A 25,171-nucleotide genomic window follows, 5' to 3' on the forward strand; every position below is an offset into this window, starting at 1 on the left:
GGCTGCCAGGATAGTACTGTACCGCTAGAAACACTGAAGTTCAAATGCGCCCAACCACATTTGTTTGTTAAGACAGCATCAACTAGCTAGCCGATCGTCACGGCAACGCTACAAGAGCGTCTCTCAGCATGGGCCCGAAAAAAGTTCTGTCAGCCGAGGAAGGTGACGATATTAAGAAGTCGCTGGAGTTTATGACAGAGGAGATTTCTACTGTCAAACTGCAGCAGAAAGCCATCCTGGACCTGGTCGAGGAAGTTAAGGCTCTCCGCATCCAGAACGCCGAGAAGGATCGGCAGCTGGCGTACCTGGAGAACAGAGTGGCGGATTTGGAGCAGTACACCCGGATGAACGATGTTATCATCACGGGGCTTCGCATCAAACCTCGGTCATACGCCCGGGCGGTCGCCGCTGACAATGTAGGAGGGCCAGGAGAGGAAGATGTCAACTCCACGGAGCATCAAGTGGTTACCTTTCTACGGTCCAAAGGTGTGGAAGTGGATTATAACAACATTGAGGCTTGCCACCCTCTACCCCGAAAAAATGACAGTGACAAACCAGCCATCATTGTGAGATTTGCAAACAGAAAACACAAAACAGCACTGTTAAAACAAGGAAGGAAACTGAAAGGATCCGATGTCTTCATGAATGAACATCTGATAAAAAGAAATGCGGACATTGCCAGGAAAGCACGTTACTTGAAGAAACAGGGAAAAATTCAAAATACATGGACCACCAACTGCAAAGTATTCATTAAACTCAATGGAACACCGGAACAAGCCAAAGTGTTGGTCATCAGAAATATGGAGGAGCTGGACAAATACTGAGGTTCAACTTACTCTGGAGGTATGAATACACATGTGACGTGACAGACAACACAACACATGGCACAGTCCAAAAGAACTTCATCTGCATCCGGCAACAATATCAATATAACTCATTGGAATTCTCTTTATGATAATATGGAACTGAGAACATTTCGATACACAGACCATAATGCTCTAGACTTACAAAAGGATATAGACCCGGAAAATAATTTCTTTTACAACATCAGCAGTAACTGCTGCTACTTCACTGATGAACAGTTTAAACACACCATCAACACGGAAAATAAATTATCAATAATCCATTTTAATAGCAGAAGTCTGTATGCCAACTTCAACAATATAAAGGAATATCTAAATGAGTTGACAAATCCATTTGGAATCATTGCCATTTCTGAAACATGGATCAATGCTGAGAAAGGACTGGACTTTGGACTGGAGGGATATGATGTGAATTTTGTAAATAGAAAGAACAAGAGTGGAGGGGGAGTAGCTGTGTATGTGGATAAAAACCTAAATTACAAGGTGGTAGAAAGTATGACAACTGTAATTGATAATTTATTAGAATGTATAACAATTGAAATTTATAAGGAAAAAGAGAAAAATGTAATAATTAGCTGTATATATAGAACACCTGGCTCTAGTATTCAAGTATTTAATGATTTCATAGTGGAAATATTCTCTAAAACAAATCAAAAAGTTATGTTTATCTGTGGTGATTTTAATATTGACCTGTTGAATCCGAAAAAGCATAAAATGACCGACGAATTCCTAAACACTATGTACAGTTTGAGTTTACATCCTAAAATAACCAGGCCTAGCAGAATTACACCACATTGTGCCACCTTACTTGACAATATTTTCACTAACAATATGGAAAACAACATTGTGAGCGGAATATTAATTAATGACATCAGTGATCACCTGCCAGTTTTTGCAGTTTATGACACTAATTATAAGAAAAATCAGCATGAAGAACAACTGAGATACAGACGAGTAAGGACAGAAGAAACTATGAATGCACTTAAGAACGATCTATTAAATCAGGACTGGGACAATGTGTACAAAGAAACTGATATTGATATTGCATATGGCATATTTTTAAGAATATTCATGGAGTTGTACGATAAAAACTGTCCAACAATAAAATACAACAGAAAGCACAAATATTCAGATAGACCATGGATCACTAAGGGTTTACAAAATGCATGTAAAAAGAAAAATACACTCTATAGGGAATTCCTAAAACAAAGAACAAAAGATGCTGAAAATAAATATAAAAAATACAAAAATAAGTTGACCAATATTATACGTGTATGTAGAAAGGAGTATTATAGTAAAATATTGAACAATAATAAACATAATATGAAGGGAATATGGGATGTTTTAAATGGTATCATTAAAAATAATTCTGGACAACAAAGTTATCCTCAATACTTTATCGACAATGGCAATATTATGGAAAACACTGCTGATGTGGTCAACAGCTTTAATCATTATTTTGTAAATATTGGACCAAAACTGGCAGAACAAATTCCTGAGTCACTGCCATCAGTGGACTGTAGTGAAAGCCTGATTGATAGGAACCCTAACTCAATGTTCCTCACATCAGTGGAGGAAAAAGAAATAATTGACATTGTACACATGTGTAAATATAAAACATCTACTGATTGTAATGATATTGACATGAAAATCGTCAAGAAGGTCATTGAAGGAATTGTAGGACCTCTAACATATATTTGCAACTTATCATTTCAGACGGGAAAAGTGCCAAACAAAATGAAAATAGCTAAAGTTGTGCCGCTGTATAAAACTGGGGATAGACACCACTTCACAAATTACAGGCCTGTTTCTTTACTACCACAATTCTCCAAAATACTAGAAAACCTGTTTAATAAACGATTAGACAAATTCTTAGATAAACATAAATTACTCTCTGACAGTCAATATGGATTCAGATCAAAAAGATCAACATCTCTGGCATTAATCGAATCAATTGAGGAGATTACGAATGCTATAGATCAGAAACAGTATGCAGCTGGAGTATTTCTGGATCTCAAGAAAGCATTCGACACAATCAATCATGACATATTAGTTAATAAACTGGAACGGTACGGGATCAGGGGGGTTGTACTGCAGTGGGTGAAAAATTATTTAAGTGACAGGAAACAATTTGTGAAGCTGGGTGTCCATTCCTCATCATGCTTGGACATTGCTTGTGGTGTTCCACAAGGCTCTGTACTGGGTCCAAAATTATTTATTATTTATATAAATGATATTTGTAAGGCATCTGATATATTAAAATTAGTATTATTTGCAGATGACACAAATATTTTTTGTTCTGGGGGGAATCTAAAGGAGCTGCAGGATACAATTACTTCAGAAATGTGCAAAATTAAAAAATGGCTTAACAGGAACAAACTATCGCTAAATCTAAGTAAAACTAAAATAATCTTATTTGGGAATTCCCTTAGAAATGCACAAGTGCAGATTCAGTTAGATGGTGTGGAAATTGAAAGAGTACTTGAACATAAGTTTCTTGGTGTGATTGTAGATGATAAATTAAACTGGAAGTCTCATATAAATCATATACATAACAAAATTTCAAGAAGTATCTCAATCTTGAGTAAAGTAAAACACATTCTGGACCACAAATCACTCCACATTCTCTATTGTTCCCTGATTGCACCGTATTTGAATTACTGTGCAGAGGTTTGGGGCAATACTTAATGTTCGCTATCATCAATCTTTATATTACAAAAAAGGGCCATAAGGATAATCCATAAAACTGGTTACAGAGATCATACAAATCCACTATTCTTAAAATCAAAAATTCTAAAATTCACAGATCTGGTTCATTTTCTCACTGCACAAATTATATATAAAGCAATAAACAACCTGCTTCCTGACAATATTCTAAAAATGTTTTCGAAAAGGAAACGGGGATACAATTTGAGGGGGGAATTAAATTTAAAACATCCTCGTATCCGTACAACATCAAAAAGTTTTTGCATCTCTGTGTGTGGAGTGAAGCTGTGGAACAGACTAAGTAAAGATATGAAGCAATGTCCGAGCATGGCGCAGTTTAAAAAGCGGTTTAAGGATATGGTTTTTACAGGGTACAGGGAAGAGGTAGAGATTTGACAGGGTGTTCTTGTCTAATATTTTCATGTATGTGCGGGTGCACGGGTATATTGGTATGGGTATATATATATATTTGTAGGTTGTGTATCCTTCAGGTGTTAATGGGGTTAGTGAAAATGTGTATATGTGCGTATGTGTATATACGTATGTATGGATAGATAGAAACATATATGTATATAAAAAAATAAATAAATAAATAAATAAATAAAAAATAAAAAAGAAAAAAAGAAAAAATACACATGACATAATGTAATTGCAAGGAGGTATTTCTGTAGTCTATTGATACTAGATAGTGGAAAAGGGGTGGGATTAAATAAGCTTATGCTTCTTCCTGCTCCTTTTTGAACATGAAAGTTATTTGGAGTTGTGGTTGCTCGTTTTCCTTTTGTTTTGCTTTGTTCATTTGTCTCTTTTAATTCTATTTTGTTGTACTTTTTCAACATGTTCAAAATAAAGATTCAATCAAATCAAATCAAAGAAGGAGGACTTTGCTAGTTAGTCTTCATGTAACAGACAGTTTATGCCTGCCATTGTTGTCTGTTGACAATGATGTCACAACTGCTGGTTTATGGTGTGCTTTGAGGTCTTTTTACAGTAGTTTCTCATTCTCTTCCCAACTTTTGTCAGTCTGGGAACACAATTGTGTGAACTCTGTATCAGTGTACTCTTTGGTATATCAATGCATAAGCAAAGAGATTGTGAGATGACAGAGGATTGTTGTGTATCAGGGCGGGATGAAAGGTACTGCTGGAAAAAAAAACACTAAAATATCTGTGGTTGTTTGTTTTTTTTAATTACTTTACTTTCAGCAGCTATGAAGACCAGACCACATCTGCAACTGCTTGCAGTTAGTTGCAAGTTTCAGCATCATGGAGTCACTCTGCGTTCAATTTGCAATTGAATGTGGGTCAACTTGCCCATTCCATGCATTTACATGCAGTCTGTTTGGGCTACCTGTGACATTACCTGCGATAAATTGTTGAACTTGTAAATCTGTTGCCATTTACATGCACAGAAATTTACAATGAATTTATGAAGCTGCTGCTATATAAATTCATAACGTCTTCTGGTTAACAGTGACGTAGTTGGTCCACAACAGTGATTCAATTGCAAACTGACATACGTGTTTAGCAGCCTAGAAACATGGCAAGGTTTAGCCTTGTTCCATAGAAATAAATTCAAGCATGTTTTACAGAAGTACAGATGTGCTAGACTGTTCTGGGAAGATTATTGCTGAACTTTTGACCAGCTGTTCCCAGCTACTTTCAGCTTTTATGCTTTACTAAGCCCCACCAGTCTTTGGCTGAAGTCTGGAAGCAGAGTATTGTTAAATATGTAAGTAAGCGCATTTTCCAACAGTTCCTTGGCAAACTGATGAGTTTTAGTAATATGTCGGTGTATTATTTTATCTGCTTGTAACTCTTTGCTGGGCTTTCAGGTTTAGTCTCAGCAAACATCAAGTGAATGACAACAGAAGCTGAGATTAAACTGCAAACAAAGAAAATAGAGCACAAATGTTTTTTTGTTTTTGTTTTTTCAGCAGGGGGTCTTATCCTGTTGTAAGTGTATACTGTTCTTCACCTGTGTGTCTTTGGGCATCTGCAGGCAGTCTACATGTTCTACGCTCTGGCATTGGTGTGTGATGACTACTTTGTCCCCTCGCTAGAGAAGATATGCGAGGTAACAAACATTGTAGACTGTAACTGCACTGCTGCTGCACTAACATCACACACTCTCACTGCCACGCTGTGATGCTTAGAATATCTTTCTCTCCCCTCGTCCACCAGCGTCTGCATCTGAGTGAGGATGTTGCAGGAGCGACCTTCATGGCAGCAGGCAGTTCAGCGCCTGAACTGTTTACCTCTGTTATTGGTGAGACAGAGACATACACACACACACATTTTAGATATAATTTAGCTGTACAGCCATTCATAGTACAGTTTGATAATAGCATACTAATAGTGAGGCAATAATTTGTTAATAAAGGGGTTAAAAGTAAATACATATTTAGAGATAATTTATAGCAACTATAATACGGTGTTTACACATTTTCACATCTGAGCTTATACTGAGTTGACATTAGCTTACTTCTGTCGGCTTATTATCTAGCTAATATAACATTGCTGCCAGTTTTTAATCCAGATATTGGGCAGATATTACCACTGTTACAGCTCCAGCTGGAATCCTTTGCATCTGACTCCACTCCAATAGAGTATTCAATTCAATTCAATTTTATTTATACAGCGCAAAATCACAACAACAGTCACCTCAAGTTGCTTTATATTGTAAGGTAGACCCTACAGTAATACATGCAGAGAAAAAAAAATGACCTCCTATGAGCAAGCACTTTGGTGACAGTGGGAAGGAAAAACTCCCTTCTTAACAGGAAGGAACCTCGGACAGAACCGGGCTCAGGGAGGGGCGGCCATCTGCTGCGACCGGTTGGGTTGAGAGAAGAGGGTTTTTTGTTTTGGTTTGGGGGGTTTTGAAGTACCATAGCTAACACTGGCAGCAGGGCTGTCAAAATTTGCTACTCTGATACTAATTGATACTAAAAATTCCTTGGGTTAGATCTCAACTGCAACAGTGCCATCTTCACCTCCTCCTGCTAACACAGAACTTCCTGCAGAACCACTACAGACAGCTGAATGCACGATTTCAATTTCATTGTGAACACATAGGAAACAGCACAACTTTGCGAGGCATTTTAAAGACTGCCACTCTGGTCTTGTTAAGAACTTCTTGAGGTCACTAACGTGCCCATTTCAACAATGCTGAAGTATTAAACAGTTATCATAAATGCTAACCTGTCCAACACACACATTGTCGTCATTTATATAGCCATTTAACTATTAGCAGTTACCCATCTGTTACGTTATCATTAAGGTAGCAGCTAGCAGCTATGGCTAATAATAAAATGATAATGCTAACGTGGGAGCTAGGCAGCAAGCGTCATCAGTCCTGGTGATTACTCACTCCAGTGAGTAATTTTAACGTGATAACATCTGTCTGTGTCTAACAACTGTGACTCTCTTAAAGTCTCAGACTGAAGCTGAGAATGATCTGCCAGCAAGGCTATTTGATTTTAAATTTTGATTTTGTAATTGTTTTCCTCAGTTGTTACAACAGTGGTGTTGAATACTGAGTGTTTTCCATCCATCCATCCATCCATCCATCCATCCATCCATCTTCTTCCGCTTTATCCGGGGCCGGGTCGCGGGGGCAGCAGCCTAAGCAGAGAAGCCCAGACCTCCCTCTCCCCAGCCACCTCCTCCAGCTTGTCCGGGGGAATACCAAGGCGTTCCCAGGCCAGCCGAGAGATATAATCTCTCCAGCGTGTCCTGGGTCTGCCCCGGGGCCTCCTCCCGGTGGGACATGCCCGGAACACCTCACCCAGGAGGCGCCCAGGAGGCATCCTTGTCAGATGCCCGAACCACCTCAGCTGACTCCTTTCGATGTGGAGGAGCAGCGGCTCTACTCTGAGCCCCTCCCGGATGGCTGAACTTCTCACCCTATCTCTAAGGGAGAGGCCAGCCACCCTTCGGAGGAAGCTCATTTCCGCCGCTTGTATCCGTGATCTCGTTCTTTCGATCACTACCCACAGCTCGTGGCCATAGGTGAGGGTAGGGACATAGATCGACCGGTAAATTGAGAGCTCCGCTTTTACACTCAGCTCTCTCTTCACCACGACGGACCGGTGCAGTGTCTGCATCACTGCGGCCGCAGCACCAATCCGTCTGTCGATCTCTGGCTCCCTTCTCCCATCACTCGCGAACAAGGCCCCCGAGATACTTGAACTCCTCCACTTGGGGCAGGAACTCATCCCCCACCCGGAGTGGGCACTCCACCCTTTTCCGGCTGAGAACCATGGCCTCAGATTTGGAGGTGCTGATCCTCATTCCTGCTGCTTCACACTCGGCTGCGAACCGTTCCAGTGCGAGCTGGAGGCCATCACCCGATGAAGCCAACAGAATCACGTCATCCGCAAAAAGCAGAGATGAGATTCTGAGGCCACCGAAGTGAATGCCCTCCGCCACTTGGCTGCGCCTAGAAATCCTGTCCATAAAAATTATGAACAGAATCGGTGACAAAGGGCAGCCCTGGCGGAGCCCATCACCCACCGGGAACGAGTCCGACTTATTGCGAACCAAGCTCTTGCAACGGTTGTACAGGGATCGAATGGCCCATAGCAATGGGCCAGACACCCCATACTCCCGCAGCACCTCCCACAGGACACCCCGAGGGACACGGTCGAATGCCTTCTCCAAGTCCACAAAACACATGTAGACTGGTTGGGCAAACTCCCATGCGCCCTCAAGTATCCTTGAGAGGATAAAGAGCTCCTCTTTATCCTCCTCTGAATGGTAAGTGTTTCGCAGACCCTAAAGTTCTATAGTATGATGTCAATCCCTGGACTATCTGGGTAATATTTATTGCCATCAAAATGTTACTATACTGTTAGTAATATTTATTAACATTCAATATGGGGAACCAACTGAATGGTAATAAATTCTACCACAATAGTGACCTGGCCAGTGAGCAAGCCAGTAGAAAATACTCGAGAAAGGTAGGTCTGGTCAGCAGGTTACCAGCACCCAAACTTTCAAAATAAAAGCCAGCAGTCTGCCTGAGAGTAAATCAATTCAAAACATTAATAGAAAATGTTAAAATAAGCTGCCAAATATGCTTTTGTGCTTGGCAGTACACCTGGGCAGCCCTCGCTAATAAAGTCTATGGGAGGGAAATCCTTCTATAACTCAACAACACATGCAAACAGAGTAACTTATTATGTAAATGCCATCAGTAGTTACCAGCTAGACAAAGGGTCGTGGATCAGTGAACTACGTCAAGATTACCAAAGAACTGCACAAAGCAGGATGTCTCTGTAACCTGTGGACAGATGACTTGCCATGTGTGGTAATCAGTGATTTCCTTTCCTTCTGCACAGGAGTTTTCATCACTAAAGGTGACGTCGGGGTCGGCACCATTGTGGGATCTGCCGTCTTCAACATCCTCTGCATCATCGGAGTGTGCGGGATATTCGCTGTGCAGGTACAGAATAAACCGCTGATTTTTAGCCAGTGCAGTACACACAGGCACCGGCTACACTCTGTGACTTGTTCGTGCCCCCCCCCCCCCCCCCCCCCTCCTTTTTTTTTATTTTTAGGCCACAGTTTAGACCATGGATGGAAACCTTTTCTGCCTGAATCAGAAAATGATACGTGTCCTGTTCACTGCTGTAATCTAGGAAAAGAGAAACATACTTGAAAGATTTTTTTTCTTATTTAGATTACATGTTACGTAAGATGCCAAACAGATGCACACTCACACACAAAGAGCTTGGCTTATGTTATTAGTGCATGGCAGTGAGAACCTTATGGGATGTGTTACCCAGTAGAACAAAAGAAGGTGTAGCTGAGCTCCTGTAAGTTGTAGAATTGTCTCAGTCCTCTTGTCTCTCTGTCTTTTCTTCCAGACGATCCGTCTCTCCTGCTGGCCTCTGCTCAGAGACTCAGTCTACTACACCTTATCGATCTCTGCTCTTATAGTGGTAAGAAGCACCTTAAGGTTAACATAGTAACACATCAGATACTTTAAAAGCTCCATACTGTATTTCCTCTATGGAGAAATATTCTAGTTACTCTGATTGTTTCTTTTTTTTCTTTCCATCTGAAATTATGCCTTCATGTCTTAGATATACTGGTTCTCAGATTTTCACCTCTCTCTTATTACAGTTCATATATGATGAAAAAGTAGTTTGGTAAGTTACACGTTGATTAACTTTGCATACACCTGGCACTTACACTGTACAGTGACACACGTGATGAATGCATCCGAACTGTCTTTTCCAGGTGGGAAGCTCTCACGCTGATCCTGATGTATTTTGTCTACATTTTGATCATGAAGTAAGTTCAATTCATCCACTATTTAAACAGATGAATAACAAACAAATAATAATAATAATAATAGTAATAATAATAATAAATGTCTTGTCTTTTGGCACATTTAGCAGATATACGGATAAATATTAAGTAACACAACAACAATGTGGATATTATCTTGAAAAGAACGTCATGCTCTGTTTCAAATGCATTGCAGTATTCCATTGAAAACAGTGAAAGTTTACTGAATATCAATATTACAAGCAAAAAATACAAAATGTTTTAAATTTTTGCATATTAATGAGTTTAATATAAGACCCATGATCTGTGTCATTTATTACGCTGCGATATGCAAACTCATCCCATGTGTAACATAATTTATCCTTATGTCTGCAGCAGTATCATATGAATGGGATATATAGAAATGATACATTTCTTTATGTGGGCTGTGCCACACAGCAGCTTATAGTACTTGACAGATCATTTTTGAATATGATCAATCTATCTCTATTGGGGGGCTACCTGCCGTAAAGAGCAATCACTTGACCCAGCTGTACCAAGCAAAGTGTCGCTTTAACCCGACTTCTGTTCCAGACTGAATTCCTACATTGTCCGTTTCCTGGGGAGGAGGAAGAAGAACTCGACCACTTTGAGAAACGGTGCAGCAAATAACACAGAACTGGACGATGGCTGTGATGCTACTGCTGTTCTTTTAAAGAAAGGTAGATTTTTATTGAGACTTTGTACGTGTAATGTGGAACTACTGATTGAGCTAATGTCTCTGCTTCCTGCTCTTTGCAGTCGTAATGATGAGGAAAATCTTACAGGTTTATTTCAATAGTATAGCTCGTATTCCATGTATGTGCCCCACAGCGAACCACCACAGGAAGACATCTGTGTTAATGGTAGACGAGCTGCTGTCAGCGTACCCCCACCAGCTGTCCTTCTCCGAGGCCGGCATGAGGATCATGATCACCAGCCACTTCTCCCCCAGAACTCGTCTCACCATGGCCTCACGAATGCTCATCACTGAGGTAACGGCACACGCAGGTGCACCTCAGCCACACTTTTGATTGAAAAAAAGAGGGAAAAAAAGAGATTGCTGACATTTCCAATTTGAAGCAGACTGCGTTGTGTTTTTCTCCAAGGGGAAAGCGTTTCAGACAGCCTCTTTAACAAAGTAATCTGGAGCTGTACACAGTCCCTGGCCTACAAATCAGCTCCACCATTGAGGATTCTAGGCATGGCCTGCTATGCTACATTTACAAAGGGCTGTTCAGGACGTGATGGGCAAGCTTGGAACAAAAAGAATCACATGGCATCTTATTTGCCATAGTAGTTGAAGAGTTTGTATTGTCTGTGATTTGGTTTTCATTGCAGCTCTCCGTGTGCGCATTAATCAGTCAGAATGTTTTTCTCTGTCTGCACAGAGAGTTTCATTGCCTGTCAAGCTGTTGCATTGTGAACATATTTGCATAAGGCAATGACAGCAGTGATAATGACAGACAGACAACCATGGGGGGTACCAGTGAGATAATTACAAAAAGACAGCTTGATTTGCAGTTGTTTTGTGTCACTTTCAGTCTGTGATATAGACTGTACATAAAAGATGGATGCAGCTTCTAGGTCTGAAAAGTCAAGCCACTGCAGACGTGCTGTAAACCTGCATTCTTTCAAATGGCCAACAGAGGGCAGCTCTTCAGATTGCTAAATTAGCTGTACTGTATTATGTTGAAAACAGCCATCAGCTCCTTTGGATCTATGATCTTTATAATTCAGTAAACAGTTCCCTCATGAGTTTAAGATCAAAGTTTTGAGACAAATTCAGTTGTTTTGTTTTGTTTTCTGTTTCTTTTAAATTAAGTCCTTTTAATAGAGTCAGAAATTATGATAAAACAGGCAGTGGTTTAGAGCAGGCCTACCTCATGTTATGTCCAGTCTCACCACACAAAGATTGGGGCACAAATTGCTCCGCTTGAGCCTTCACAGGACCTCTTTAACAATGGCATCCATCTTTTATATACAGTCTATGACCTGAGATGCTTAAGTGTGTGGGCCTTCTGATCATCTGTGTCCAGGGTCCCCTTCTCTTATAAGCCGCTTTGAATATCAGTCTCTGTTTTTAAAACAGCCTTGTCTCTTCAGTCAAATATTTTGAATTATACGCAGTTTTTTCCCCGAAATTATCAGTAGGTGTAGGTGCTGGTGAATTTATCAAATGACATGTTTGACAGTCAATACTTACCACACTGAGGATCTGTGCAAATCCTGCCTCACATCAGACCGCTGTGACACCTGACGGCCCCCACTGTGGTGCCCCTACATCTGTCACTTTAAGAAAAAGTAGAACCATAGCTTATAGACTGGGGTATAAACACGCAATATATGTTGAATATAATATTTTCTGTTGAATCTTAAAGTAGGTGAATGTTAACAACTACAGTACAATCTTAAGCTCTCTAGTAGAGGAGTCTGGCCCTCACAATATTATACTGCTGCAGGAAAGACTGAGATTTGTTTTGTGCAAATGCACAGGAGCTCATGTTCACTCATAATGTGATTATCTTCTCAGGGCTGCAGTTTATATAACAAATTATTGTTTTACTTTTACTTTTATCAGCAAAAGAACAAAACAGGCCCAGAGAGGCTGCAAGCAAGAAAGTCAGAGACAGAGCAGGAGAATCGTGAACATCAGCTTAACCTCCCCGCTGTCAAGTGTCAACACCACTTAGACATCCACTGTTGTTTTTACATTCATTCTGATACGAGTTAAAATAAAGTACATTTATATAGGATGAGTTCACAACAGTCATTTAACTTCCTAAGACCCGAACTCATTTTTTATTCCTCTTTGATATTTGGGCATATTGGGACCCAATGAATGTAAAAATAAAGAATTACCAGATTTTTTTTTTTTTTACCTGATTTTTGTTTCTAAGAAAAATGAGAGCCACACATGGGGATATTCGTTTAAAATTTCAATAGAACAGTAGCAGTATAATGTCCTCGTAAGTGTATATCAGGCCCTTGTAGAGCAAAATTGAGTATTTTGGTCTAAATAACCCAAAATGGGATGTCCACATATGGCCAGGTCCAAGGAGGTTAAAGATGTATTGTAAGGTAAAGATCGTATTATATGAAATTTTCACCTGTTTGACAAACAGAAATAAAAGTCTCCTAGCAGAAGGCCTGTAGGGCAAAATGTATAAAAAGGCCTTCCCTATAAAAATAACATCTCTCTGAAACTGAATTTGTTTAGCATGTGGCTAAAATTCAGCTAAAATGTTCATGAATGCTGTTTAGTACTGAAGGGAGAATGGGGCTGTTCATGCAGGCGCATCAGATCTGACCAGTCTCCCTTCTGTGTTTGTGAATGTGCTTCTTGTGTTTGCGGTGGCGACGTATAGAGGCAGCGTCTAATCAACACACGGACTTTGACTAACGGTGACTCTGAGGTTCCTGTGAAGGGAGGGAGCAGGTGGGGCATAGAAAACGGGCTGTCTGGAGCTGAAAGGGGCGTCGGCGTTCGACACGATGACCGAGAGGCCGGCAATGAGACGGATAACGAGGACAACGAGAACAATGAGAATGATGAAGAGGAAGAAGAGGAGGAAGGAGAGGGACCTTATGTACCATTCCAATGCCCAGGTAAACTTTTAGATGACTCTTGTTTTTAAGAGTGATGAGTTTTTCTATCAAATCACAGCGAGCGGTCGCAGACTTGGTCCCCATCTTTGAAGAAACCATTTCAAACTCAACAAGGACGCAACTTTATTGCACCCAGTTTCAATCATTTTGGTCGTCCCGCGGTCCCTAACCACTGTTTTCTCTAACACGACTAGAAGCATGGATCAGCAGACCTCTTTGCAAATGTTTAGTTTTATTTCTTGAGAATTGTTAATTACTTTCAGAGAACACAGGTTTTGGTTCAGGGACAATTGAAAGAAATCTGCTATAATATTTATGCTAAGCTAGGCTAAGTTTCATACTTTCATACTAAAACACTTTTTCTCATAATCTGTTTGCTTGTTGTTAAAATAAAAAGTCATGCAAAAACTTGTATCCCAGTTAACTTCTAATTTTATTTAACTTGACTTAAGTTTCCACCTCCAGGCTTGATTTATTTAAAACGATGAACAAAAAGAGTGAAACACAAAAGCGTAATCATAAAAAGTAGACCAACGTAAGAAGTGAAGGGATAATTTTACTGACAAACTCAAACTGATTAAAATAACGTTATCCCGTTTAAACAAAAGAGGAGAACAGAAAAAGCATCACTCTGCTTGTTAATTATCATTCAGCGTACTTCCTCTGTAAGAATCTGTTGTTAATCAGGTGCCAACGAGTAGTTTAAATCAAGTTTAAATTTATGAATTCATTCTGATTTTAAATTTCACACACAGGTGAACTTATGCCTTCATTCTTGTGTGCTTGCATATTGGACTATAATCAGATCTTTAGCCAGTGATAAATCGGAGTTTAAAAACATGCGTTAGTTGGACAGTAAATTATTCTTCCTCGAGAAAGCAATGTCGGTTTTAAACGCTTGTCTTTTCTGTCTTTTCTATCATTCTTCTCTCTGCTTGTGTGTCAGTCTCAACCCAGTCTAAATGCTGTATCTCGCTCTGTGTGTCTGCAGCGGGTGGGTTTAATAAACTGAAGTGGCTGCTGGCTTGGCCTCTGGCCCTGCTGCTATACTTTACCATCCCCAACTGCTCCACACCTCGCTGGGAGAACTGGTTCATGCTGTCTTTTGTTTCCTCCACACTGTGGATCGCCAGCTTCTCCTACATCATGGTCTGGATGGTAAGTGACGATGGGGGAAAAGCAGACTTGTACTGAAAAGCAACATGAAGCTGAAAACAAAAATGCAATGCAATTAATAATGGTTCAGTGGCATATAATAACAATAATGTATACTTTATTGAGCCCCATGGGGAAATTCCTCTCTGCATTTAACCTATTCACTCAGTGAAGCAGTGGGCAGCCATTGGGCACCTGGGGAGCAGTGTGTAGGGACAGTACCTTGCTCAGGGGTACATCAGGGTAGCCGTTCAGTGGATTCGAACCCCCGATCTTCCGATCATGGGGCCACCACTCTACCTACTGAGCTATCCACGATGCTGTTCTTTGTGTGGCATTTGTTGCTTCTGTATATGAAGCTCCTGCTACAGTATAAAAATCAACCAAGCAGATTGGTTGTTGAAGCATTTCAACTTAAGCATAGAAAAAAGCGCTTTGTATACAACATGTGCTATATGAGAACCAATCCATTTACCTTGGCCTACAGCAACACTGTGACGAATTTTGGAGTGATTTTTGACCAGGATTATTAAACAAATATGATTAAACCAATATGTAGGACTGCTTTGCATTTGGGTAATATCTCTACAATTAGAAACATCCTGTCTCTGAGTAATGCTAAAAACCAGTTGCATGAATTTATTACTTCTACGCTGGACTATTGTAATTCATTGATGATCCAGAAGGTTCACCTACAAAGTCTTTAATGATCAGACCCAGTATATCATTGGGTCTTAGACTGGAGGCTTACTGCTGGTTCCTAAAAGTAGAATGAGAGGCAGAGCCTTCAACTTTCAGGCCCTTTTTCTGTGGAACCATCTCCCAGTTTGTATTTTGGCCACAGACACTCACTCTGTACTGATTTATTCAGTTCAGTTAAATTTATTTTTTATAGAACCAAATCACAACAGCAGTCACCCCAAGGTGCTTTATATTCTGAGGTAAAGGGCCCACAATAATCCAGAAAAAAACACCCAAAAACCAACAGTCTTTGTGAATGTGCTAAAAATAGCAGACTATAAAAAGCCATGGCAGCGGATAAGCTAAAGTGAATATCCATTCATCCGCAGGGCTTAAAGTAAAGATAAATTACATTTTCTATCAAATGTATAAGGACTTATAATTCCAAGAAACAGAATAAATACGTTTTAATCTTTAGGCAGTTTATGAATTGTGTTTTTTTAATCAGTGGATGGTGACATGACTGGAGTATATGCATGTAATGTGAAAATGTGCCGTTTTAAAACATGTTGGCTCATTATGCTGTTGCTGTTTGTTTTTATTTCATGCCTGGTAAAAGACAGCTATTGTTGTAAATAGATACTTTATAATTGTATAAATAAAAATGAAAGGTGGTCAGAAACATGAAAATCAAATATATAAATAAATGAATGGATGAATAATTCTCTGTGTATCCACTGAATAGTACAGAGAATAATTTAACGCTATAGTAAATCGAACATGTTCCCTATTTTGACCTAACTACTAGCTGCAAGAATGTATTTAGCAGAACATTAGCTTGAAAACTTTTAGCTTTACAGTTGTTTTGGGGGTTTTCGAGCTATGCGAAATATTGATATGCTAAACATGATTCAGCAATTTTAGTCTGACATTCAACTTAAAAAAGCTGTTATTAGATTAACCAACTGTGGTAAAGTATTGAATTCGTTAGCAGCTAGTTAGCTCGTTGTTTTGTTTTTGTTAGTTTTTTTTTTCTGTCTAGATGCTATTACGCTCCATTTACACAGGATTTATTTGTTTTGGGGAAGTGAGGTGATTTCAAAATGATCCGCTCCCAGTTTAACTGAGTTGTAAAAGTCATTTTCTGTGCAGAGCTACGCCAGTCGAGCTCATTAATGTGCTCAGTTGTCAGCCACAGGTAGTTATTGCAGTCTACTTTCCAAGTTTAAAAAGTCTGTCGGGAACAATTAGATAAATTCTGGAAACACGGGGTTAATCTAATCTTAATGGGGTTTGAAAAGCTCTTTAGAGCTACAGAGTCACATAATAAGTGTGAGAGCTCTTCAAAAAATTCTTCATTATTCATGTAAGAAAATTGGTAAGTGCATGTGTCATTCCTGGTTTATCTTTAAGTTAAAAAAGAACATTTTAACATTTTGGTTTTGGGTTCTAGTCTTTCTTTCCATTTTTCTGTCAGCACTCTTGATTGTTAAAAATACAACCAGTGATAGTGTGTCTCTGTCTTTGTGTGTCAGGTAACAGTGATAGGCTTCACACTCGGTATTCCAGACGTCATCATGGGTATCACATTCCTGGCAGCCGGCACCAGCGTCCCCGACTGCATGGCCAGTCTTATAGTGGCACGACAAGGTAATCAAACACAAACACGCAAAATGACAGGTTACCAAGCTGTCATTTAAAACGCACGCACAGAGCAAACAGCAGAATCAAAGTGAAGCCGCTATCAAAGAGCTGGAGAGGGGACTAGATGACAGAGATGGAGAGGGGAGGGGAGGTAAAGATCCTGGCCTGTCATCTTTTTCCGCCATCCCTGTGGTGAGAAGAGAGAGGGAAGACAGCCCGCCAGATCCTTTCCTCTGTCCTTTCATCTGTGTTTATTCTTGCTCCTGTCATCAAATATTTAAACAGCTCTGTCTGTGTGTATGTAGGGGGCTCACCAGGAGAGACACTTGCCACCGTTTAGTTGTCCATCCTCCACTGTGTAGCTGCTGTCGCCTTCATCGCTTTGACATTTTTTTGGAAAGTCATTTGGACAGATAGCTGCACTGAATCCCGCCCGTGTCCACCTACGTCAGACCAACCTGCTGCTTCCTGTCTGCTCTTTTCCCACTCACTTTTCCTTTCACGCTGTCTGTCTGATCACTCTGATTTCTGTTTTTGCTGATTCACAACTCCGTCTACGTCTGTGTGTTCAGGAATGGGTGACATGGCGGTGTCCAACTCCATCGGCAGTAATGTGTTCGACATCCTGGTAGGGCTCGGTCTTCCCTGGGCTCTAAAGACCTTGGCTATCAACTATGGCTCTGATGTAAGTAGCACAAAGCTCATCAACCCTTTAATTATGGTCGTGCACAGAGCTTTGCAGACTTTCATCAGAAAGTTGTCGTTTTTTTACTTTCAACTGAGCATTTCATCAACAATATGTGGAACAAACAGCCTGTGTGCTGCTCATTTTGTACTGTTGTTGGTCCTTGAGAGGCCAGATAGAGAGTCATAATGAATCTTTATAATGAAGTGAATTTGTCTCTCCTTCTCGTGCTGCTTATTTGATCTTTTGGGGAGTTTGCATGTTTCTCCTCAGTGCTGTAATTTTGTTGTTCTGGACCACTATTCAACCAATCAGAATACTACCTGTGCATGGTAGTGGCATTTAATATAATGTAATGTACTGGCATAATGAGTGAAAAAAGGGAAGTGGAGCATAACTGATGTTTCTGATTCAGCCCTAAGTATAAACTTTATCCAAAAGGAAAGTTGAAGCCTAGTTTTAAAAGTAGAGTGTCTCCTCTAATCCAAAATGGATGATAGGTCTGGGTGAATGCATCTGAAATTGAAACCTTCATGCAGGATTTCAAGTCACTGAAGAGAGCGTCAACATGAACCAGTAGCAGCACCTCTCTCTCAGAGACAAGGACACATGCAGAAGAAGACAGCTGTAATATGACAAAAGGTTTTCTGTTATGGTGGATTCCCACATAATGAGTGGCATTTGTCCAACAAGTTTATTGCTACTGTGTCTCCAACATCTCTGCTACATTCCCAGTAGTGCAGTGGAGGGAAATTATGTTTCAGTAGGATTCAAAACTAAAACTGAAAATCTTACCTATTTGCTGCAAAGGAAGATATGCCGTGCAGTAGCTTGTGTCCATCAGATAGTAAAACTCAGCTGATGTATAAATATCAGCTAAGACATGACAGAACAACACATGCAAACATGATCTAAAACAATCTGAAAGACAGCATATGCAGTAACTTGGAAAAATCATTTATAAAGCACATTTACAGGTATTGATGGTCTCTATCCGGTCTTTAAGTGATGACCTGATGAAACCTGCTTCCAGGTCGAAACTACTCTGCGTTTATTAAGCCTGTTGTGTTTTTGACATGCTTTGTATCTTGTTCTATTTAATCTGAACAAGCCTCTAAAAAAGTCAGTGATCACTGTCGACCTCTCTCTGTTTGTGTTACCACTGTTCATTGTATAGCTCAGTTTTTAAAACCTTGTGATGTAACTACAGCCCAGCCCATGCAGCAGTATATTAATGACTAACCAAAAACAGAATTATAGGTCTGTGTACAAATTTGATATGAGGTGAGCAAATGCATTGTAGTTGTCTTATGTGTTATTACTGCTTATTTTATTAATGATGCCCAAAAACAACTGGGGTTTTTTTTGGCATCATTAATAAAATGATTAATAAAGTGAATCAAATGATAAAGCTACTTCTAAGAACCTATGTTTATTACTGCTGCTGGAAATCAGAGACATTAAACATTGCTTAAAATCTTTCGACCCTCCTGCTCCCCATGCAGAGGTCTACAGAGTAGAGAAAACCTGGGGTTAACCCTGAAGTGACTTGGATAAGTCAAAGTCCTTCCTAGTACAGGCAACCAGTTCATGGTACACAGCTAAAACAGACTCTGGCTCAGACTGATGGATATATGGTAAATGTTAAGTAGATCTGCTCTAACTGAGCAGTCGGAGTGCTTTGTACTACAAGCCTCATTCACCCAATTACACACACGTTCAAACAAAGCACTTTTTTTCATGCCTAAATGCTTCTGGTCAGTAGGTGAGGTTCTACCCCCTGAGCCACTTCACAGTCAGAGAGAGAGCTTTATCGTTTTGTGTTATTGTATCGAGTTCGTTCCTGAGATTTTTGTGGAAGACAAAACTACAACCTTAAATAGAAAGTTAATGCTGTAAACTAGCATCTTATTAACCTGCAGTACTGTTACTGTTACACATAAAAGCTGATAGAGACTACAGGAAAATGTAAATCCTTTAAGCACATTTTCTTATTTATCTCATATTTGCGTCCATATGTCTGCTAATTAATCACAACAGGCTTCATTAATTAAGTGCAGCGTAGAACCCAACAGTGAGGCTCTTTAAATAAAAAGCCCATTTAGATTCTGATTATAATTTTGATTATGAGCCATAATGTTTACCAGACTCATTATAAGCTATGGCACTGTGAGACAATGGTATATGCTCCAGTAGGAACCACAGGTCACACTGATATCAGCCTTGTTTCAACAGAAACATATTTTATTCACAGTGTTGCAGAGAAATACTACTTTACCCACAATCCTAAACTGAAACAGCAACATCACTGATTGGTGGAGGCTGGAACGAAGCCCTGTACGATTGTGGTAATTAGGCTAAATTTTAATACAGATCCATAACACAAACTACTACGATAGTGCCTTTTTGTTTTCCTTCATTTTTTGAACCAGAACAAATCTTTTCATGGTCCTGATTCAGCTCATAGCTACGTGACTTATTTGAATCCTTAAAATGCTTTCTATAGGAACATTCACTTCTAGAACTGGAGCCCTTAAGTTTTAGGATCTGTTGCTAAAGTCTAGAGTCCAAATCCCCTCATAGTGACCAACAATGTGTTTAGGGATCTCCACACAGGAGGGGACTAGCAGTGACGTGCAGCGATCACAGAAAGTCAGGGACAAGGTTCCAAGTTAAACTTTACTTTTAAGGACATGCTGTATTTGCTGGACACGCATTATATGGACAAAGGTACTGGGCAACACCTAATCTTTAATAGCCTGTGGTCTACAAAGAGATATAACCATGCAGTCTGCCTTTCCAAACATTTGTGAAACAATGTCTCGTTCTAAAGAGTTCACTGAATTTGAACTGAATCAGTTTGTAAAATTACTCAATGTGGGAGACCAGGTAACTTTACAGATACATAGTGTGCAAAAGTCAGTGCTCTGTTGACTTAACAACTCCAGAAACCTCCTCTGGCATCAACATCACATAAAACCTGTGTACCAGGAGCTTCATGCCTGAGCAGGTCCTGTAGGTGTGATGTGTAGGTAGTCCAGTACTTAGGTCCACATGATGTTTGACAGGATTATCAACACATTAAAGGTTCCCTAGGCATCCAGGACCTGGAATGGCTGCTATTAACCAGTCTTTAGCTACAAAACTGTAATTACCAAACTGCTTCCTGTGTGGACTCCCTTTAGGTTGATGGTCATCGTACAATACAGCATTAATAGCGTCTCACCTGTTCTCTTGCAGATCAAATTAAACAGCAAAGGACTCATCTTCTCTGTGGGGCTCCTGCTGGCATCCGTGTTTATGACAGTGAGTTTTTGAATGGACAGTTTCTGTTTCTTTCTTTCTCATAGCACAGTTTTGATGAGCTTTCCTCCTCTCCTCTGCTGTAGGTCCTGGGAGTTCACCTAAACAACTGGACGCTGAACAAACGTCTGGGTTTCATGTGTCTCATCCTCTACTCCATCTTCTTGTGTTTCTCCTGCCTCATCGAGTACAACATCTTCACCTTTGTCAACCTGCCGACCTGCCGGGATGACTGAGACACGCACGCATATACAACACACTCACTGTGCACACACTTACACAAACAAGTGGTGTTTGCAAGGAATTCAAAAAGAAATATTAAATAGATAGCTGGTGGCAACAAGCGGAAGATCTTATTGGAGACCAAAGAATTAATTGCAAATACTATTTGGCACAGGTCTGACTCACACTGATTTTTCTGTGGCTTGTTTTTTTGCAATATGGAGCTGCTCTGGTGTTTAGCCCACACCAGACCAGAGAGTGGGACTGATTCCAGGAGTAGAGATGGAAGCAACCAACGGACAGCACAGAGGATGATAACCTCGCACGCACGCACACGCACGCACGCACACACACAGAGAAATTATTCTACTACTGCTCACTCCTGACATGAGGACCTTTTATTTTGAAACTCCCTGTGTTAGGTGTGATGTTTCCTAGCTGCTAACCTTTCCTGAGAGGAAAGGCGGGTCTTTTAGATCTACTAGTTGAAAGTAATAAGTAATAAAAAAAATAAAAATAAAAGCAATGATGTAAAGAGATGGGAAGTTTAGACAGAGTTAGGGCCACGAGTCTTCATTATTTGTTACAGTGTTTACTTGGGACTTTTTTTATTTCCATCTTACGCTCGCATTTACAGTTTTTCTTTTTAGACATGCACCTATAAGTCTCCACTTCAGCAGAAACAGGGCATTATCCCGTCACCTTTTTATAAATTAACTCACGGCCGTAGCTGTCATGTTTCATATTGATTTCCTTTCTATAAATAGCTCACCTTTGTAAATAACCCCCAGATGTCCTATTTATTATTTATTCCTGTCATACGCACAGTTCTCCTCTGGAGGTCACAAGAGCACCTGGGCAGGTTTTTGTTTGTGCAGCCGGGGATCCAGGTCGATGATCACAATCACAAGCACAATTTTTTGTGAGGGCATTTTGCAAAATTCCGTTTGATCTGGATGAGTAGTTCTACGTGTGGACGGGACATACAGAGCTCAAACTTGCACTGAAGAGCGGGAGAGCAAGGTGTTTACCCGCTGAAGCACGCTGATTATGAGGAGAGGATCCTTGTAAAATGAAGCAGGTTTGTGTGGAGTGGGTTCGAGAAGCAGATGTATTTATGTCTTTTGTGAGTGGGGAACTGCTGCTTGTTCTCCTCTCAGAGACACTGACCAAATAGACTCAAAACAGCGGTGGCATTATTCGAGACGACACCTGGACCAGGTGTTTGCTCTGTGCTGGAAGGATGGATGGATGTCCTGCTTTACTTCTCTGAGGGTGAGCAATGTAACTGGTAGTAAAGTAGGACTTTTTACCCCAACTCTTTAAGGTTGGGAGGAGTTTCCACTATATTTTTCTCCAGGAGTTCTTTGTATTTTGTAATGCCTAATGTCTAGATCTGTCCAGATTTGGTAGGTTTGTGGCACATAAATATTCCTACTAGTTTTTAGAGCATGTACAATGTGGTTTGTGAAACCCTCCGGGGAATTTTTATTCCACTAAGGGGCCAGTAAAGTTGAATTATTCTTGAAAGACTTCCACCAACATTGAAGTGAACGCTTGTCAGTCAGGGTTGATTCTTGTCACACAGTTTTCATCAAAATGTCAGCTTTTCCTCAGACAGGTTCATTTCAAATGTCAAGTGCTCTATGCTCTTTTTTTCTCACCGAGGGAAGAGTATTGCTAAAAGAAAAAAATCTATTGTTTCAGGTACTTTGTTAATTTATTGATCAGAAATATAAAATATCTAAAATAGGAAATGCTGTCTTTCGAATGTATAAATATTTCATATATCATAGGTATTTATTTATTTCATAGAAACAGACAGTACAGCGCAACCATAACCGGAAAACAGGGTCTAAATCTTATGTAATGCAATAACTTTGAGATTACCGATATGTAAATATGGCGCTTTGCTGATAAAACATGACTTTATAGTGGAGTTTAAAAAGGTGCATTCAAATCATAAATGTCTGTTAATATTGTTGTTAGACTGCTCAAACTATCCAAACACAACAACAAGCTCAAATCATGAAGAGGAACTGTGAGAATGTCTGCCTGACGGGAGACCTTAACACAGTCTGAGGTGATCATTATTATACATATATCAGGGTATAACTGTTAATCCACCTCAAACTTTTCCTCCAGAGTTTCCCTGAAAGAGCTCAACGAGGTGCTAATTACAAACCAAATAACTGGATGACTTTTGTTGTGTCAATAACAGCTCCTGAGGAATGTCTACAAAGCCCACTTCTTCCTGAAAAAAAGCTAAAAATTAAAATTTTATTTGTCACATGCACAGAAACGCTTGTGTCCAAGCTGCAGACTGGCTGCACCATTCCTGGGCTTGGTTTTAGCATCATGGGGGTCTAGCCAGCACCCTTAACTGGATACTGAGTGGGAATTAAACTTATGACTCCCGCTCTAAAGGTGTGTAGCTTTACCACTACACTATCCAGCTGCTGGGATGAACAAATAGACAAATTAATCTAGGTGTAAAAGATGAGAAAGAAAAATGAGGTTGTTTTTTTTTTAATATCCAAATTTCAAACGTCTGATTACTGTGGAGGTTAAACACATCAGTATGAGCTAAATCAAGAAATGGATCAAAATGTCTCGTAGCATTCCACTCTCTGAGGTACACGTGGTTTTCCTCTGTGTCATCCTGTCCGTTACCAACACCTTTCTAATCCAAGGCATTAGTTGTGGCCATCTTATTTATTTCAAAATATATTGTGCACTTTACTATCAAACAATTTATGCTACAGATTATTTGGTTCAAACGTCATGTGCTGCTATTAACTTGCATGTACCTACAGTGTAAAACATGAGGTACTTTGAAACTAACCAAAACACGCTCTCATTATGAAACGACACATCTTGTAGAGGAGATTTCTAAATAATTTGTGATATTCACATGGGTGATATATTGCTAATGTACATATGTATATAAATAGGTGTAAATGTATTTATATATTTTTTGTCTCAATCTGTATATCTGTTGAATATATTTTCATAGTTCCTAGGTCTCCTCTGTAATCCCCTTTGTTTTGACGTGTTTCTTGTCCTTTGTTTACTCGCATGGAGATACTTCGATATAATAAATTATTTATGGTAAATCTTAATGTACTTTGGGATGAGAGTCTAAAGCATTTTTAGATGGCACTGGAGTTAGTTTGTACTGGAAATCCTAGATGACTGCATGCTGTGGCTAGCACAGGATGTAAGAGATAGTGAGTGAGAGTGTATGCAGATGATATCTTTCTGTGCATATCTAAGCTTTACCTCTTCCTACGCAGAAACTTTTCAAAAGAAATTGTTTACTTTGTGTTTAGATGTCTCAAATGTAATTTTAGAGATCATTTTGCTACCTGAGCATTAATAAAGTTGTCATTGCTTAAGGTGACGCGATCGCTTGTGCTCTACTTTTGACTGATCTGCAGTATTATTCTATAGAAAATCTATACATTCAAACAAGTTATTTCTGATAATTCTGTATGTTGTATGCATTTACCGCATTGAATATAGGTGCACAGTCAGTGTGGTTTCTCACTTGAAGCTGAAAAAGAAAATAATGCAACTAGAAACATAAACCAGCCTTTTAGCAACAACCAACCAATCCAGTGACATCACCTGCTGTTCCGGCACAAGATGGCAGAACTTTAAATACTTACAGTGGCTTGCAAAAGTATTCGGCCCCCTTGAACTTTCCCACATTTTGTCACATTACAGCCACAAACATGAATCAATTTTATTGGAATTCCACCTGAAAGACCAATACAAAGTGGTGTACACGTGAGAAGTGGAACGAAAATCATACATGATTCCAAACATTTTTTTACAAATAAATAACTGAAAAGTGGGGTGTGCGTAATTATTCAGCCCCCTTTGGTCTGAGTGCAGTCAGTTGCCCATAGACATTGCCTGATGAGTGCTAATGACTAAATAGAGTGCACAATAGAGTGGCTGTAATGTGACAAAATGTGGGA

The 25,171-nt window shown here is 39.8% G+C and overlaps 1 protein-coding gene across 1 annotated transcript in view; it reads left to right on the forward strand.

Annotated features, from left to right (window-relative positions):
* The window catches only part of slc24a3 (solute carrier family 24 member 3), a 123,453-nt gene extending 98,871 nt beyond the window's left edge, over positions 1–24,582 (forward strand). Inside the window, exons 4-17 of the mRNA XM_063491997.1 lie at positions 5,571–5,645; positions 5,753–5,837; positions 8,914–9,017; positions 9,442–9,516; positions 9,701–9,726; positions 9,818–9,871; positions 10,442–10,569; positions 10,721–10,881; positions 13,255–13,495; positions 14,487–14,653; positions 16,867–16,981; positions 17,548–17,660; positions 20,901–20,966; positions 21,050–24,582. Of these exons, the coding sequence (XP_063348067.1) occupies positions 5,571–5,645; positions 5,753–5,837; positions 8,914–9,017; positions 9,442–9,516; positions 9,701–9,726; positions 9,818–9,871; positions 10,442–10,569; positions 10,721–10,881; positions 13,255–13,495; positions 14,487–14,653; positions 16,867–16,981; positions 17,548–17,660; positions 20,901–20,966; positions 21,050–21,199 (1,560 nt within the window). The 3' untranslated portion in view covers positions 21,200–24,582. The remainder of the gene's footprint in view (positions 1–5,570; positions 5,646–5,752; positions 5,838–8,913; positions 9,018–9,441; positions 9,517–9,700; positions 9,727–9,817; positions 9,872–10,441; positions 10,570–10,720; positions 10,882–13,254; positions 13,496–14,486; positions 14,654–16,866; positions 16,982–17,547; positions 17,661–20,900; positions 20,967–21,049) is intronic.
* The last annotated feature ends 589 nt before the right edge of the window (positions 24,583–25,171 follow it).

Source organism: Pelmatolapia mariae, linkage group LG13, assembly GCF_036321145.2.
Source record: "Pelmatolapia mariae isolate MD_Pm_ZW linkage group LG13, Pm_UMD_F_2, whole genome shotgun sequence".
In the NCBI taxonomy this organism is placed as follows: Eukaryota; Metazoa; Chordata; class Actinopteri; order Cichliformes; family Cichlidae; genus Pelmatolapia; species Pelmatolapia mariae.